General features: G+C 39.6%; 1 protein-coding gene, 1 long non-coding RNA gene and 1 pseudogene across 2 annotated transcripts; 1 reads left to right on the top strand and 2 right to left on the bottom strand.

The window, feature by feature from the left end:
• Positions 1-2,385: 2,385 nt before the first annotated feature.
• LOC115591535 (granzyme B(G,H)-like) lies at positions 2,386-3,722 on the bottom strand (annotated as a pseudogene).
• Positions 3,723-4,719: 997 nt separating this feature from the next.
• LOC115591198 (uncharacterized) lies at positions 4,720-7,001 on the top strand. The gene is made up of 3 exons (XR_003985922.1): positions 4,720-4,989; positions 5,316-5,381; positions 6,280-7,001. It is a non-coding gene; the product is annotated as an uncharacterized LOC115591198 (long non-coding RNA).
• An 833-nt stretch (positions 7,002-7,834) lies between these two features.
• LOC115591195 (granzyme B-like) lies at positions 7,835-16,108 on the bottom strand. The gene is made up of 5 exons (XM_030432954.1): positions 16,051-16,108; positions 9,078-9,225; positions 8,781-8,910; positions 8,207-8,458; positions 7,835-8,124 (listed from the first exon to the last, which is right to left on the bottom strand). The coding sequence occupies exons 1-5, from the start codon at positions 16,106-16,108 to the stop codon at positions 7,966-7,968; spliced, it is 747 nt and encodes a 248-aa protein (XP_030288814.1). The 3' UTR covers positions 7,835-7,965.
• Positions 16,109-19,425: the final 3,317 nt, after the last annotated feature.

The raw sequence follows: 19,425 nt of genomic DNA, 5'->3' as shown, positions 1-19,425 counted from the left end.
ACTTGCAAACCACTGCTAGACGAGCGCTACAGAGCACAAATCGTCCAAAAGTGCATGTTGTCGGTCTCATATCTTTGTCGTGAATCTCTGTACTCTGAAACAACTCATGTGTGGAACAGTATTAAGCATTTGTTCACGACGAGCGGCTCGAGAGCGGCGTGGACACCGCTGTTAGCAGTTAGCTGCTAGTTAGCTTTTAGCTGCTCGCTGTAGCGCTAAGAGCATAGCGTCCAGGTTAACTGTTGATACATGTTACCACCGAGAGTGAGATACATGTCTGGGCTTTCCTATTAACTATTGTCGCTACTGGTGTTTGTGTCACAGGTTGATCTGGATGTCTCACGATTTGCCACAGCTGATTGACCTCACGCTGAGCTCGGGCTGGATGTCAACGTACTCTGCAGACTGTTTGACCAGCAGGCTGTATGACAGTGTACAGTTTTCACACCGATTTAGTTTCAGCTTAATAACGATGTATACGGCTCGGAACGATGGCTTTAAGCGACCATCTGAACAGTGCGGAATGAAAAATACCTGATGGTAACCGGTGTCACAAGGTAGCCTGGACGCTGCGCTACAGCGAGCAGCTAACAGCTAACATAAGAGCTAAAAGGGGTCTCCACTCCGCTCTCGAGCCGCTCGGCGTGAACAAATGCCTCAGCCTGTTCCACCCATGAGTTATTTGAGAGTACAGACATTCACGACAAAGATATGAGACCGACAACATGCACTTTTGGACGATTTGTGCTCTGTAGCGCTCGTCTAGAATACACATATACATGACTTGGAGCGATGAGCAGAATGTTTTTCCTTGTTAGCGGACATGGCTGAGGACCCCTCTCTCTCCAGACGGGATTCTCAAACCACACCACCAGCACACCTGGGACCCTCGCAAGTTAAAATGAACGCCAGTCAAATTCATAACTAAACCAGAGCTACATGAACAAATGTCAACAACTGCAGCTAACAGTTAGCTGAGCGGGCTTGCTGGTAGCCAGCAACTTTCCTGTACAGTGTACAGGAATCAGCGCTGCTAGTAAGGCAGAAGTAGTAGACTCTCATCGAGCACACTCCTGTAACCAATCATACTCTTGACTGAGGTTAGGACCTCCTACCTCCTCATTTACATATGGACACAGAAATACAGAAATAAATATATGTAGGTGAACAGAAATACAGAAATAAATAAATGTAGGTGAACAGAAATACAGAAATAAATAAATGTAGGTGAACAGAAATGTATAAATAAATAAAAAGCGTTTATTCTTGTATTTATACTTTTATTTATTTATTTATACATTTATTTCAGCATTTATTTATTTATTCATTTATTTATGCATGTATTTATGTATTTATTTATGTATTTATGTATGCATTTATTTATTTATTTATGTATTTATTTATGCATTTATTTAATTATTTATTTATTTATACTTATGTCAGGTTTGGTCCTCCATATTTCTCGGCCGTCCGCGGATTCAAAGACCCTCCGCAGAATATCACATTTTGCATGTAGTTTTCATCCCGGCCGCTGGATGTCACTGTCAGATAGACTGGGCTCTAGACTCACAGTAGAAGTACACGTTGATGATGAAAATAACTTCATTATCAACGTGCAGTGAAGCGACATACTCAAGTTTCCATCCACCAGGTGAGTGAAGAACACCTGAATCATCGTCAAGCAAACGTGTCGCAGCTCTGAATGTACAGTCACAATTTGGACTGCTGTCGAGCTCGTGTTAATCACATGCTGTCAATCACTCCACGGCAGGAAGGCTGACTCAATGTGTAGAGAAATGTTCTAAGGAGCAGCTCAGTCTGGTTCTGTGTTCACTGACACCAGCTCTCCTGCAGTGACACCAGAACTTCAGAGGAACTGGTTTCACTGCTAGTTCCTAAACCTTCTCCCATAGTTTGGTGAAAAGTTTTTTCACTTTTTATATTGCAAATAAATATGCCCAACAGGGACAAAGAAAATGTTGATGTTGATTATTTTAAAACCAGTAATAGTAGGTTCCACAATGTTTTGCAGTGTTCTGGTTTTGCAATTAATTTCATAAGAGAATACTTAATTCATTAGTACATTAAAAAAAGTATGTTTTTTAAAAGAAAGTATGTTTTTTTTAATGTTTGGGGAATTTTAACGTTCAAGCCGCAGAATCAAGAATTGCTCTCCGCAGAATCAAAATTGCTCCCCACGGAATTTAAACTTTTTCTCTGCAGATTCCTGGGGGGACTACCTAAAAGAGAAAACAATATTTGCAACATTTTTTTATTTTGCTTTGCGTTAAGGAGCAAACACTGACAGAGCGACTTAGACATAACTACACCTCCTAAATACAATGAAGGTATGCTGAAGCAATGCTTTGTGTGAGGTTGTTGCATTTAACAACCATTGCGACTGAGAATCTGGTCGATCCAGGGACGGAACTTGGACACGTCTGTGTAGACATTGGGGAAATGGTCGTCCCTACAACCCCTATGTAAGCCTATGTAGGATGCAACACCAGCAGCGACCTCATTGCACACCAGAGGACCACCAGAATCACCCTGTAAAATGGAAATATCTTGATATTTTGATACAAAAAAATATATAATGTGTTCATAAACTTTCAAAAAATTGACAGAAAATTTACGTAGCGGGCTCCTTTGAGTGTTCCATAACTACCTGCACAGATGACATTGGCAGGAATCCAAGACCATTGGCGTCTACAGACATTCTGGTCGATGACAGACACACCCACCACTCTCAGGTCATAAACACCTGTACCAACTTCTGTAACTCCCCAGCCAGCTACACGGCACAGTTGGTTGGGTTGTAGGTTCATGTTAGGAGGGGGGAGTCGAATGTGTCGTATTGTTTCACCCACTGGAACACTCTGAGACAGCTGGAGACATAATACCAGAATATAGATATGAACAGTGTCTGAACATGGTTTTACTGTTCATCAGGCTTCAGTCAAACAATCACTAGAAGTTTGAGCTGATGGATCTTTTAAATGAAAGTTAACTCTACACTATAACAGCTTTGATAGTGCTGTGTCTTGGTTAGAATTTCAGGGACATATAAGTTTGACTGTAAACATACGACACATCATCTGGGACAAATGGGCTTAAAGAATATATATGCTTACTTTGAGGAGCATGATGTCATTTTCCGTTGTTTTCTGCCGATAATCAGGGTGTTTGCATCTCTGCACAATGGTTCTCACTGTCACAGTTTTACTGAGATCATGGGTGCCCAAAACAACCCTCACCAGTGGACTGCAAAAAGTTGGAATTGAGAGATTGTCAGTAGATTTTCTCAGGTTGTTTTGCCAACACTGAAACAAAGAAACACGTCTTACATTTCTTTTGAAAAAGTGAGTTCATGTAACTTCAGATTGAAATAAACAACTTGAAAATAAAATGTAACTCACTCTCTACCATCAGCACAGTGCGCAGCAGTGAGGACAAAGTTTTTGCTGATGAGGGAGCCTCCACACACATGTCTGTCTCTGGTCTACACTGAGCCCATATACAACATCTGGTTTCGTGGAGCAATTTGCCCGTGTATGATTTCACTCCCACGTGCTGAAAACATGAGAATAAAATGAAGAGACATTAAAATGAGTTAACATCACACTGACAGGCTGGAGAAAAACAGTCAGATTGAGCAACTTACCATTCCGTCCAAAACATGTCAGAGCATGAAAGAGCAGAAACTTCTGCAGAGCATGCATCATGGCGGCAGGAGACTCAACCTGTTGTTTATGGGTTGTCAGTCAAGTCGACCCTTTTAATACAACAGTGTTTGATCTGCTTTATATTGACTTCAGGCCACAACCTTTTTGCGATTTCATTTTGCAAGTTTGTGCAACATCATTGATCATGTGATTAGTAGGTCTCATCATTGTCAGTGTGACACTTTTATACATTTTTCCTTTTTTTGTTCATGTGATAACTATTCATATTGTATCCATTTTGTATAGACAGCACTAAATACAGTGAGCATCTAGAGCTGTTGTTCCCTGAGAAGTCCTCTTTGTTTTTTCTGTGTTGGGTGCAGGATGGCATCTAGCTTGGACTTTGTTTTTTTTGTTTTCCTTTGGCCTTCGTCTCCATCTCTATCGCTCTATCAGTATCAGCCAGCCAATGGGCAGTTTGACCTGGGTAACATACCTCAGCTTTCTAATGAGGCACCCTTTATTAAAAGTTCAAACAAATCATTCATTAATGCTTTATAGATGAGTTATATGTTATAATTAAGAGAGATGTTTTGGTTGCCATAGTGTTAATCCTCCCCCTGCATTACACGTTTTTAAAAAAATCTATTTCTTTAGTTCTTTGGACATCTTCCATTAGACCACTTAGCAAATGGAAAAGCTCTTCAGAGTATGTTGACCAAAGTCTGTATTTTCTCATTTTCGTAGTATTTTTCTGTGTTCTTGATGTTTCTGGGCATCAGGCCCGGACTGGCCATAGGAAGAACCTATGATTGGCCTGCTGGCCTGTGTCTCTCTCTCTTTTTTTTATTTATTTTTTTTAATTTTCTAATTTGTTTAACGGGCTGCCGGTCAGCCGGCGTCGCGGCTATCTGACTTTTTTTTCTAAGTCAGAGAGGCAGGCCAGGCCAATCAGAGGCCACTCAGGCCAGTAGCATGTGAGGAGGACAAGACGATTGGTTTGTTTCGATTAACACCCGCCCCAACAGTCCGTATCAGACACACAGACAGCGTGTGGAGGAGGGGGTGTGTGACGTGTGTCTGGTACCTGCTGCGGTGTATGTGTGTGTGTAGTGAGCGGACCGGAGAGGAGACGAGGCTTCGACGATTAGATGATGGACCGCAACCCGGGTAAAAAAAACAGAGAAAAGGCGGTGCCGAGGAAAGAGAGAGAAAAAAAGAAAGGCGCTGGAGGATGACGCGGCCAAATGCCTCAAATTGACCAATTTATTCAGCCCCCCCCCCCCCATCCATGGTGCCATTAACAAAAAAGATGCTTCTGCAAGTAAGTTATGTTAAAAAAACTGGTTCTTGTCTTGTTCTTGGTCCTTGAGGCTGTACACTTTTACACAGTGTAAATATGTAGCCTACTAGGCCCTGGCCTTGAAATTAAAATAAGGATTGGAATTTTAAAATCACTGATTTACAAGCAACTTTTTTTTTATTTACTGTTTTTGAAATTGTTTATTTGTGCAACAAATGGGATATAATCATTCCATTATTATGTATATGAATACAAGGGCAAATCAAGTGAGACATAGGCTACACTATCTTACTGTATGAACTATAGTGTATGGAAAAACACTGTAAGCATATGTTTGCTATTCAAAGGTGGTGATGGTGATGACAGTCCTACTGGTGCTTCAGGAGAAGCCAGTGCAGAGCAGTTGGCAGAAGGTACAGAATCATTTCTACAGTAGAGCACCAACATGCAACAAGTTGCAGACATATGAACACCACCAAGCACTGCCGTTTGACACAAGTGACTCTCATTTGTAATAATAGCTGTCTTGGCACTACAGCATTATTCTATTAAGTGCTAGTGTTGTTGAATTTTGCTGTCTGTTGCTGACTTGCTTACGTGGTCCATGTGACGTTGAGTGTTGTAGTGACTATTATGCCTATATTGGAGTGCATATTTGTTTTGAATCAGCCAAAAACATACTATTGTGTGTGTGTGTGTGTGTGTGCGTGTGTGTGTTTTTACTAACATTAATGGATAAATGCTGCATAATATGCCATTAAAGTCCACAGTGCCTGAAAAGCAAATACATTCCAGTCATTAATGATTGGCAGAGAGACAATTCTTAGTCAGTTGTGGTTTAATAAATCTTGCAGAGTGTTTTTTTTACTTTCCTCTTTTCAGCGTGTTACATCAGGTTTGAGTTCAAAAGAAGTCTTAAGAAACAATGTGGCTTTCTAGTGAAATGTTCTGCAGAGTTTCTCAACTGTGTGGGATTGAAAGTATTATTTAAAAGAATTATTAAACATTGATGAGTGTACTTATTGCCACTTCTGGAGGGACAGAATATTAGTTAAGTACATTGACAAAAGAAAACTCAGTGGGAAAGAAAACCCTTTCAGTGACACTGTTAGGTTTGTGTTGAGCTAAAGTGAACATTGGAAAAAGAAGAAATGCACTTGTTTTATTGATTGAAATCCAATTTTATATCTCCACAACGCAATAAAAGTATACGCTGAAGCCAAACTCCCCGTTGGATTTTTTTAGTTAGTCGTGGTTTGAGTTATTTTCAGTTTTATTTTGTAATAAATAAATTCTCTCTGTCTCTTTTAGGCTCTGTTTCCCTATGTCATCTCCTGTGTTTCTGCCTGTGTTCTCTGTGCTTGTCTTGACAGAGAGTATGTCTCTAGTGGAGCAGTTTAAGGAGGTCTGTTCCATTTTCTAAAGACTGAACTCTGCCATTACAGGGTCTTTGGAAGTAAAATACAGGCTATTTGTTCACACCCTTATGGAAAGGACACTTTTGTTATGACCGAGGCTGTTGGACTTGCCATTAGAGGCTCACAATATAAGTTTGTTGTGTCTTGTGTTTGGATCCTCACTATTTTGCTGCACGTAACAGAGTTAACTTTGTTTAAGAGCTCTCTGATCCACGGAAGGAATCTTTGACATATGTGACATGACTCTCTGTCTTCTTCCCTTCATGTCATTCACCTTTTGATTTGTGCTTCCATTTTGTATTCATGACACTTCTGTATTTACTGTTTTTCTGAGACTTTTTTAACCTCTGTTGCTTTGTATATAAATATGTTTATTCCACGTAGCTTTTAAGGGTTCCACATGAGTAATTGGCATTTGATTGTTCATTTATCAATGTTTTTGTTGTAGTTCATGTCACATGCATCTATAAATGTACTGGTAATCATGTTAATTATCCTTTTTATTCTGTTGTCTTTGTCAGTGTTGACTCTTAATGTCTGTATTTTGTTTTTCTTGGCCTTTACTGTATCTCTCCCTGCTTTTGAATACTAAGTTGAATAAACACTTAATATTAAGTCAACTTTATTTGGATGAATTTAACGTAGATGCAACAACATGGCTCTTTGCTGTGGATCTACTTGACACAGAAACTTCCATCATTGCTTTGAAATGTGTGACAGACTAGCTGCACTACAGGATACTGTAGACTAGAGATGTACACAGTAAGTAAAGGTTACTGTAGATCAGAGACATACACACAGTAACTAAAAGCCCCTGTTTTAAATAGATACACATGTTATTTTTAAGAATATCGATGACATCATTGGGAACCTTTTATTTTGCCTGAATGAACATGATGCTCTTTAGCCTTGTCCTAAAGTAGGTGATTTACTGTAGGATTCATTTATTCTCATTGATCACTGAAATTAGCGTCAATGCAACAATTCAGATGTGATTTTTGTTGTTTTTCTTATTTATTTAAATGACTTCATACCCACCCTGTATCACAGAGATCATAGCTGTTCGACATTGTAACAGGCCCTTCACTTTGCTGAGGTTACATAGCTTTATGCTAAGGAGACGCCAAGATAAACAGAAAATTCAATTATGATCATGATATTGTTTAAATCTTCATAATGGACTTTTTTTGGTCTGTTCATTCATACTTTTATTGTTTTTTAATCTCTTCAACATGCTGCTTCTCTAATAATATGCCTTTCTGTAAAATCTTTCATCACTGACCTGCTTCTCTGACTAAAGTCACATGAATGAATATTTTTCAACACAAGCCAGTTACAGTAGCTCTACTACATCCTACATCTAATTCACCCAAAGACAGTTTGTGGATATGTTACTGGAAGAACAACTAAAATGCCAATTGTGTCTTCAAAAGAAAGAAGGAGAAAACAATGTTTGAAACAATTTTTTACTTTGCTTTGCGTTAAGGAGCAAACACTGACAGAGCGACTTAGACATAACAACACCTCCTAAATACAATGAAGGTATGCTGAAGCAAGGCTTTGTGCAAGGTTGTTGTATTTAACAACCATTTTCCTTAAGAATCTGATCGATCCAGGGACGGAACTTGGACACGTCTGTGTAGACATTGGGAAAGTGTTGGTCATTACACTCTTCATCGCCGAAAGATACGACACCAGCAGCGACCCCGTTGCACACCAGAGGACCTCCAGAATCACCCTGTAAAATGGAAATCTTGATATATTGATTCAAAAAAATGTTATGTGTCCCTGAACTTTCCAAAAACAGATAGAAAACTTACCTGGCAGGCTCTTTTGGATGTTTTATATCCACCTGCACAGATGACATTGGCAGGAATCCCATTCCATTGCCGTCTACAGACGTTCTGGTCGACAACAGACACACCCACCACTCTCAGGTCATCAACGAGTGTACCAGTGTCGGCCACTCCCCATCCAGCTACATGGCACATTTGGTCGGGTCGGAGGTTCATATTAGGAGGGGGAAGTCGAATGCGTTGTATTGTTCCACCCACTGGAACACTCTGAGACAGCTGGAGACACAGAACCAGAATGTGGGAACGAACAGTGTCTGAACATGGTTTTACTCTTCATCAGGCTTCAGTAAAACAATCAGTAGAAGTTGGAGTGGATGAATCTATTAAATGAAAATTAACTTTACAATATAACAGCTTTGATAGTGCTGTGTCTTGGCTAGAATTTCAGGGACATTTGAATTTGGCATTTCTTTCGGCCAAATTTGACATTTACACTCACAGGAACAAAAAAAAAGAGAAAAGCTTAAATGTGTCTTATTTGACTGTAAACATACAAGACCTCATTTGGGACAAATGGGCTTTAAGAATAAATGCTTACTTTGAGGAGCATGATGTCACTTCCGGTTCTGTGATGCTGATAATTAGGGTGCTTGCATTTCTGCACAATGGTTCTCACTGTCCCAGTGTTTCTGAGATTGTGGGTGCCCAAAACAACCTTTACCAGTGGACTGCAAAAAGTTAGAATTGAGAGGTTGTCAGTAGATTTTCTCAGGTTGTTTTGCCAACAATAAAATAAAGCCAAAAATCATGCTTTTATTTTGAAAGAAGTGAGTTTATGTAATTTATTACTCTAAACTGAAAATTAACTATTTCAGGAAGATGAAACTTAACTCACTGTTTAGCACAGTGTGCAGCAGTGAGGACAAAGTTGTCACTGATGAGGGAGCCTCCACAGTAATGTCCCTCTCTGGTCTGCACTGAGGCCATATACAGCAACTGGTTCCGTGGAGCAATATGCCCGCCTTTGATTTCACTCCCAAGTGCTAAAATCATGAGAAGAAAATGGAGAGACATTAAAATGAGTTAACATCACATCGGCAGGCTGGAGAAAAACAGTCAGATTGTATCCATTTTGTATAGACAGCACTAAATACAGTGAGCATCTAGAGCTGTTGTTCACTGAGAAGTCCTCACTGTTTTTTTCTATGTTGGGTGCAGGATGACATCTAGCTTTGACTTTGTTTTTGGTTTTCCTTTGACCTTTCCGTCATCGCTATCGCTCTATCAGTATTAACCAGCCAAATGAGCAATTTGACCTGGGTAACGTGGGTAAAACTCTGTAGAGTATGTTGAACAAAGTCTGCATTTTCTTATTTTCTTAGTATTTTTCTGAGTACTTGATGTTTCTGGGCATCGACAATTTTGAAAACTACTGAGGAAGATGCCATTTTTTTTTCATGTCTAAAGCATCGGTCTTTGATGATCTTGGAATGAGGTTCAACCTATCACTACGTATCTTTCACCTTTGAATTGTGTTTTTACAAACAGCAATGGATCAATCTTGCATAGTATGCCTTTAAAGTTCATATTGCCTGAAAAGCAAATACATTCAAGTCATTAATGATAGGCAGAGAGAAAGTTCTTACTCAGCGTGTTACATCAGGTTTGAGTTCAAAAGAATTCTTAAGAAACAATGTGGTTTTCTAGTGAAGTGTTCTGCAGATTTTCTCAGCAGTGTTGGATTAAAATATATATATGTATAAATGTATTAAATGTTGATGAGTGTACTTATTGCCACTTTTGGAGGGACAGATGATGAAGTACATTGACAACAGAAAACTCAGCGGGAAAGAACAACCTTTCAAGAACACTGTTGAGTTTGTGTTGAGCTCAAGTGAACATTCGAAAAAGAAGAAATGCACTTTATTAATTTAAATCCCATTTTATATCTCTACAATGAAATAAGTGTATGGTGAAGCCAAACTCCCTGTAGGATTTTTTAGTTAGTCCTGGTTTGTGTTTTTGGTTGAATTATTTCCTGTTTTATTTTGTAATTCTCTCTTTTCTCTCTTTCTCTCCTCTGCTTTGTTTCCCCATGTTGTCTCCTGTGTTCCTGTCTATATTCTCTGTGCTTCTTTGGTTTGTAGTTCATTTATTTTTTGTACTTGACCTCAATGTTTTTTACCCTGCCTGCCTCTTGAGTGTCTTGCGTTTGCGTCTTCACTATCTTTGCTGCATGTTACAGTACAAAATGACCATAAAAGACATAAAAGACGTATTACAGGCTATTTGTTTACACACTTATGGAAAGGACATTTTTGTTATGACCGAGGCTGTTGGACTTGCCATTAGAGGCTCACAATATAAGTTTGTTGTGTCTTGTGTTGGATCCTCACGATTTTGCTGCACGTACCAGAGTTAACTAACTGTTTAACACCTCTCTGATCCAGGGAAGGAACTTTGACATACGTGACATGTCTCCACTATCTGTCTTCTTTCCTTCATGTCATTCAACTTTTATATTTGCCTCCATTTTGTATTAATGACACTTTTTATGCTACCCTGTTTCTCTGTGTATGAATATTTTTATTCCACATAGTTTTTAGAGGTTCCACATGAGGCATTTGATTGTTTATTAATCCATTTTTTTTGTAGATTTGGATTTTACTTGTTATTGTTAAGGTCACATGCATCTATTAATGTACTAACACAATCATGTTAACCATCCTTTTTGTTCTGTTGTCTTTGTCAGCATTGACTTTTAATGTCTGTATTTTGTTTTTCTTGGCCTTCGGTGTATCTCTCCCTGCTTTTGAATACTAAATTGACATTTTAATATTAAGTAAACTTTATTTGGATGAATTTAACAAAGATGCATTCTTTGGTGTGGATCTCCACACAGAAACTTCCATCTTTGCTTTGAATTGTGTGACAGTCTAGCTGAACCCCAGGTTACTGTAGACCAGAGACATACACACAGTAACTAAAAGGCCCTATTTTAAATATATACACATGTTATTTTTAAAAATATCTACAACATCATTGGGAACCTTTCATTTTTGAATGAGCATGATGCTCTTTTGTCTTGTCCTAATGTAGGTGTTTTGCTGTAGGATTTATTTATTCTCATTAATCATTGAATTAGAGTCAATGCACCAACTGAGATGTGATTTTTGTTATTTTTATCATATATCTAAACGTCTCATAGCTGTTCAACATTATAAGAGGCCCTTCACTCTGTTTAGCTTACTTACCTTTATGCTAAGGAGACGTCGAGCTATACAGTAAATTCAATTATAATAATGATATTGTTTAAATCTTTATAAAGCTCTTTTCCTTCCTCTGTTCATTCACACGTTCACTGTTTTTTAATCTTTTCAAAAAGCTGCTTCCCTAATAATGTGCCTTTCTGTAATAAAGTCTCTGTTAACAAGACAGTGTTCATCACTGACCTGCTTCTCTGACTGAAGTCACATGAATGTATATTTTCCGACACAAGCCAGTTACAGTAGCTCTACTGTATCTTACATCTAATTCACCCAAAGACAGTTTGTGGATATGTTACTGAAATAACTAAAGATGCCATTTTAAAAGAAGAAAAGATTTGATTATTATTTTTTTTTAATTTAGCTTTGAGTTAAGGAGCAAACACTGACAGAGCGACTTAGACATAACTACACCTCCTAAACACAATGAAGGTACGCTGCAGCATAGCTTTATGTAAAGTTGTTACATTTAACAACCATTTTCCTTAAGAATCTGGTCGATCCAGGGACGAAGAACAATTAAAATGCCATTTGTGTCTTCAGAAGAAGGAAAGAGAAAACAATGTTGGCAACATTTTTTTTATTTTGCTTTGCATTAAGGAGCAATTTTATCAGCTTACCATTTCGTCCGAGATATGTCAGAACATGAAGGAGCAGAAGTTTGTGCAGGGCCAGCATGATGGCCTCTTGGGGCTGCAAAGACCAACCTTTTAAACAGAATTTTGCTTCATTTGCATTTGTGATTATGATCTATTTTACCTTGTCTTCTAACCATGTCCTGTGTGCAATAAAAAATGCAAACGTTTGCAACTTGTGTTATCTTTGCATCTACACCTTGTTTATCAGCTGAAGTGTATACTTTATGCGATCAGTGCCTGACCAGTATAACATTTAATGTATAAGACATAAATTAATTCTTCCTCCTCTTACTTTGCTTCTTACTATTCATGTCCTTCACCACTCACTTGTTTTGCTTTTCTGTATTTAAGACACATTCAGCCTATTGATTAAGTGACTTTTCAATAATTAATTCAATAATTTAAGAACATGTGTGAAGATTCTGTTAATGTTTTTAATCGACCAGAATCATATTTGATGAAAACTGCTGTTGTTCAAAAATGTATTTGTTTTGTTTTGTTGTCCCCTGAAGTCATAGTCTTGGTCAGACTGTCCCCTGTTGACAAACTGACCTCGTGTATCTTGGAGGCTGCGTTCAGATCCAGTTCTCTGTGTTCATTCTAATGTCAGGCTCCCAAATCCAAACTGGGCCTTGTCACTCGTGGTGACTTCCCCTGTAATCTAAGGCCCAGGTTCAGACAAACTCTTGGACCTTTGGCTCCAGAACTTACTGAGCCATAAGCTAATTCACTAATGGTGGCTAACTATAGCAAAGGACAGCTACCAAAGTGCAGTTGTTGGTTAATCTGGTGATATGCTGCCCCTTGTGTTTTCGGAGCTTTGAATTCTGGCTGTATTCTACAAATTATACCTTTAGTTGGCTGTGTTCACTGGGAGCTCATGGTTGGGCAGAGACTACTATACCTAGCTGCAGGGCGGGAGGCGTATTTTTCATTTAATACTCATGGCTACTTTTATTTTAGCTTTTATAATTGGCTAATTTAAAACTCCAATCAATATTCTCAACAAGTCTTTCCCTACCTGAGCGGTTTTACAGGAAACATCCACATATGTGGAAGCAAATAACTCTGGTGATAAGCTACCCATTTGTTTATAATAACAACATGTAATACAATATGCAGTAAAAATACACTCATACTCTCATACATTTTTCTTAAAGAAGTTAGTTTCTCTGCTTATTGACCATTAGTGGGCGCTGCATCATCAGATGCCACAGCTGCAGTCTTCGCTATCAGCTGAGTTACAGAACAAAAACATTATCTTAAGAGAGAGTTGTACATGGGGTCGTTGCAGCCTGATGTTTCTATGTTAGCAAGTGCCTACATGTCTGTCTACTATGAGTCATTCCCAGAAGTCCCCTGTGAGCCTGACTTTGTCCAAAAGATGAAAAGATCCACCTAGCAGCACCTCAGAAGTCCACTGATACATTTTTTTATGTCATTTGTTGTATCCAAACAAAAAACCAAAGTTTCAAACTCACCTCTTATGCCTTTATAAATCCACTAAGTAGATATTAAGTCTAGTTGTGCAATATAATTACAGCAGGATTTATGTTTTTGTACACACACTCTTGGATTGCTTCTACTCTAAAACTCAAAGACACCAGACAAGTTTTGGTTGATGTGGTTTGACAGTAACAGTACCAGGTTAAAAAAATACTCAAAATACAAGTTACTTTCCATTCCAACTCTGTATATAGTCTGAATGTAATTGGTTCTTAATATGAAAGTGACTTTAATGTTTAATGTAAAGCTGGCATTACATCAGGTAAACTGATCTTTGAAGCTGTCTATTTAAATGTCCAACAGACCACAAGGTAAGTTAATGTCATTATGATAACATCAAAGATTAATGGTACATATTAAATTAGTAACACAGCTTACATTAGCCGGCTAACTATATTATAACCTGTGTGCAACTGACTTAAGTGAGCTTGCAGAGGTTAGAGGAGGTTTTAAAAGTCTGTTGGGCAGCACTTTATAAGACAGCCGGGGGCTTAGAGTGTAATGCTCTGGTGTTAACTGAGTAATTTCATTTTGTGAATAAGAACATGTAGCCCACAATACCCACAGGTTCCTACTGGTGTTTAAAGTTCACAGGAGGTTACCATGGAAACTTTATAGGAACATTTTACGAAAAGACGAAAGAAGTTTATCTAAGTATTTTTGTAAGTACTGGGTGCCTCTGTGGTGCAGTACTGGTGAACAGGGCCCAACAGTTGACAACTAGAGATGCACCGATCAGGATTTTTGGGGCCGATCACCGATCACCGAAAGCAGTATCTGCCGATCCCGATATTGCCGATCACCGATCACAGCGTCAAATCCATAAATGTTTCTATATTGTTGTCTTGTGTAACTTTCATATATTTAATTAATGATTCTTCTTACACAACATTGACATTGTATTATTAAGTATAAAAATTAGGAGATGAGAAAGTATAATGAATTGACCACCGTTTTATTGCAGGCTGAGGCAATGTGCAATATTTCACACTCTAGAGACTCTCTTAGAGACAACTTGGACTCAGCTTACATAGAGAAACTGTAGCTTACTAGTGGGAATGCATGCAGCCAGGGTGGGAATTTTGTCATTTTAGGGGCAAGTCCATTTGGCCTTCACTTTTTTTTTCAGGGGCACCAAGGTCACATGACAGGGCTCAAATGCCACTGGGTAAAATGTGTTGATTTACCTTTCAGACTGATACCATAACATCCTAATTTATAATAAGACATGGATTGTGTATTAAAACATTTTTTTATACCAAAATCAAGTTAAAGTTACATTAGAAAGTAGTTTTTGTTAAGTAGGGTTAGGGTGAGGTGATTTTTGTGACACCACACTGAATATTAGTGTTATTGAATATTTCTCCTGATAGAAATTCCCCAAAATTATGGCAAAGCACATTTTTTCCAAACAAAAAAATGTAGAATAACCAGCAGGAGACCACTGATGTGTGGAGTGATTTTGGTGACACTACACTCTGAATAATAGTTAAGTTATTGAATTTTTTGTAGTTTCTCTTTTCGGTGTTGCACTTTGTAGACGGTCCCTGCGCCCTCGTCTCACAGCCGGCTGATCATACAGACCAGAGTTAATGTCCAGCCGCTCGTTTTAATTAACATACGGTTGTAGCTCGTTGTCTTCCTTACTATGGTAGAAAAGAGTCGTCGTTTGTGTTTTAACAAGGTTTCACTTATGAGTTATTGATCCGGGAAGTTCGAATCTGTGAATATATTTCCAACTTTACCGGACTAAATCCTACCACATAAGTTAGTTACGTATCATGTCAAAACCGGCTGCGCTCGCTCGCTGCTGTAAGTTTCGTTCTTCTGTTTTGAGACGCTGCTGCTGTTTGAGAGGCTTTCACGTGAGATCATCGTGATGATGAGACTCCACCTGCGCGAACCGCGGACTCACTGAAGTTACTGTGAGTGACTACTGTGCACTCAGGTGGCTGTAATTCAGGGCAAGCTCGCTACGCTTACCGGGCCCGGGGCACAGAGGCCACTGTGGCCGTACGCTGAGTTTTTTTTTCACGGGGCATCAAGGCCAAAGTGCGGGGCAACGGCAGCCATGAAATTCCCTCCCAGCATGCAGTTAATGCACTGTCTTTATACTTCAACGTCATCTGATCGGCCTGATGTGATCTATTTTGAGAACTCCGATCAAAACCGATAGGGGCATTATCGGCCGATTGCGATCGGTTGCCGATCGATCGGTGCATCTCTATTGACAACAACCACATCCTGAGGAACCATGACAAGATAAAGCTGCCTCTTTTTATGTTTTTTTTCATCACCATTCATCAGGGTCAAAAGTCCACTTGGAACTTACTTTCGAAAAGTACTCTCTCTTCAAATAAACAAAAACATTCTACTCCTGTGCATTACTTGTAACTCGTTACTACACGACCCTGCATTTGTAGACCTAAGACTTATTAACCAGAGTAGTTTATCTTACCGTTAAGTCCCAGACATGCCAGAAGATGACAGAGCAGAAGCTTGTGCAGAGCTTGCATCATGCTAGCAGACAAGTCAAGCTGTTGTCTCTGGGGGTCTCAAAGATCCCCATTTTATTGGCCAAAAGTAGATGGATCGATAAGCGACCCTGTGGTTTTTCGTGCTCTTCATCTCGACTTCTTTAGCCACATCCTCTGTGAGGTTGGTGCAGCTTTTAATTGTCTTACGAGTTCATGTGGCCAGTAAAGAGACGAAGCATCGCGGTCATGTTGTGGTAAATATAAACCATGTGATTCAGGCAGGAGCACATTCACACATTTCAATCAGCATGTAATGAGTTTAACCCAACTATTCAACATATACATTTTTCCCTGGCACAGTCCCTGTCAACCTCTGTATTTTGGTTGAATCTCATCCTCACTGTCTGGACACAACTTCACCGCAGGACTTTTAATGGAGGACCTGAACATTTTCTTTGTTATGAATCTTCTTTTTAGCTGGGACCCTGGGCTTTTTGCCTTTGCAACTGCGAGGTCGCACCAAAAAACGAACAGGAAACCAAAGCAAAAGTCATGTGATCATTGACTGACAGCTAGAGGTAAAAAGGAGAATCATGACTCATCAGTAATTTACATGTGTTTAAACTGACTGTGTATATTGCCCCAAACAAGTATGTGTTTATGAAATGAGAACGAAATATATGTTACAGAAGAACGGTTTTATCCTATTAACCAACCTATTATCCAATTAATTTTGGTCCATGTTGCTCCTCCTTTTTTCCCTTTTCTTTATTTTGCTCATAACTATGGTATGTATCCACATCAAATGCTCTTTGGCTTGATAAACTGAGTCAGAGAAAAACAAAAGCCGACCACCAATGTTCTTTGGTTTGGATATAAGTGACATAACCCACAACCCAAAACTGTTTCTTGGAATTGTTTAAGTATCTTGACAAGCAGCAGAAACCACAGGCTCGATCTGCACATTTGAGCATTGATGTTCTCACAGTCACAGTTATCAAACTCGAGCTCATTAAAGGTCATATTGATTACATTTGCATGCAATCATTTAAAAAAAAACTAAAACAGCCACAGAGCTAAAAAGTAGGCCTATCATTTTTCCTTAATGTTATTACGATTACAAATTATTTAAAAATGTTTATTGGGTCCAAAATTATTGTTTTTTTAATCTCTTTGTAAGAATTCGGACAGTTGGTTCCAGCTTCTAACGAGCTTTGTCAGCCACTAGTATACCATCGTTGGTATCATGTGGTATCTCTGTTGCCAGTTTGTGGAAAACAATATCAGAATGGCTGAGTTCTACAGCATGGGCTCAGCATATTGTAACACCCTAATGTTAGCTAGCAAACATTAGCAACATTAGCTAGCCATTAATTTAACGTTATCAATGCCAGCTACCGTTAGCAATGTCAGCTTGTGCACAAACCTGGCAACCATTTCAGGGGACAGATGAGAGGGCAGATAGAATGCAAATCTAATGGTGGGACAACATTGGGCAGCCTCAACTGAAGATGTTTAGAGGACTGTCAAGACAGTGTTTTATTATTTTTTATCACACGGCTCTTCTTAATACTGTAGAATGCTCCATTCGCTTGAATGGGCCTTCTGAACGTTCGGGCAGAGTTAGTGACATGAAAGTAGCAGTAGCAGGACTAAAAGACGTACTGCTGAACACTTCTAGCTGTTTCTCTATTTGGCAAGCTTTCAAAAAGAGCATCTGAGCAACTGAGGATAGCCTCCTTAATAAATTTGCCAACTGTAAACGGCTTCCCATGCTTTGCAATGCAATGCGCAATGCGATAGCTTGCTTCTGTCCTGTGAGCGACACAGCATGTTTAATTGACTCTGCTTTGTCTGCTTGGTCTTTGAAAGTCTTCTTGTGCTTCGTCTCAAAATGACGCTTGACACTTGACGTTCTGCACACAACATTCTCACATACCTACATACAAATAAATAACAAAAAAACAACGGTGTCATGATGCTGCGATGACAGCCGGTTTGTATTTTGTTCTGTTTCCTATGTTCCTCCTGTCTGCCTTCTTCCCCCTCCCTTTTCTCCCTCACCTGCTCTTCCTCCATGTGTGTGGTTAGAGGTGTGGCGACAACAGCGGAGTGGCGCACCTGCTCTTCATCACCTCATCGCTGGGTGACCACTTAATCCCGGTCTCCCCACAACGCCGGTGCTAGATTATTCTGTAACTGTTATTCTGTCTACCACCTCCACAGTACCAAGAAAATAAACCTTTTCAATTTGCAAGCTTGGGGCAGCTGTAGCTTAGCGGGTAGAGCAGGTCAGTGATCAGAAGGTCACTGGTTCAAATCCCAGCTCTGAGCTGAGCTGAGCTGCATGTCAAAGTATTCTTGAGCAAGATACTGAACCCCAAATTGCTCCTGATGTGCAGTTGGGACCTTGCATGGTGGCCTCTGCCATCAGTCAGGGCCCTGCATTGAGCACTCACGTTAGCTGCTGCATCTCGGGCGCGCAGCCGTCATGGCAGGCAAATAGAGTCGATCCCCGAGTGCCACCTGACAGGCACGCTTGAGGAGCAGTTCAGAGATGCAGCAGCTAACGTGAGTAGTTTAAAAACCTTCTTTTTCATAAACTCTGTGTACACAAACAATGTTCTCAATGCTCGTGTTCATGAGTAGAGACCCTGGTGATGCTACGAGCAAAGTTTCAAAATGAACGTGGCCGAAAACGCAAATACGGTAAATCTTAAAAGTGCCTCTTTCATCGTAATTATGCTTTTACACGAAGGTTTGACTCATATTCAATCGCAAATAAAGCCTCGGTTGTTTTCTGGCGAGAGTTTCACTTTCAATGAAGAAGGTAAGAAAAAAGTCCTGGATCTGTCTCTCAATCCGGATCAGCACCAAAAGTTAATGGTGTCTACTCTGGAACAAGACTCAGCCTCCATCAAAGTCTCATGGACATCTGCACAGTAGTTTTTGTTCTAAGTTTAGTTAGTTAGTTTTTGACAAACCGGACATCTATTTATTGTCTTGCAAAGATATCCGGAAGTTAGCAGGCTAACCAGCTAGTCCTGACCCAGATCCAAAGCTCCTGTGCTCTAGTGATGTGTCGGTCGCGATCGAAACGGCTCTTAGAGCCGGCTCTTTGAAGTGAACGATCGGAGCCGGCTCCTGTCTGGGAGCCGGAGCCGTTTTTTTTTTTTTTTTTTCCTCTTTTTTTTCTGTTCAAGCCGCACGTGATTGGTCAACTACACGATGTGTGGTGCCGTCTGTGTGTCCGAACTGAGCAGGAGGGGCGGGGCTTAGTGAGAGAGAGACAGAGCTACAGAGACAACACGTTGGAAAGGTGAGTGACGGCAGGAAACGCAGTAAAATTGAGTGTG

Source organism: Sparus aurata, chromosome 11 (assembly GCF_900880675.1).
Source record: "Sparus aurata chromosome 11, fSpaAur1.1, whole genome shotgun sequence".
Lineage (NCBI taxonomy): Eukaryota > Metazoa > Chordata > Actinopteri > Spariformes > Sparidae > Sparus > Sparus aurata.
Note: the sequence above shows the minus strand (reverse complement) of the source record. Positions and strands in the feature narration are given on the sequence as shown.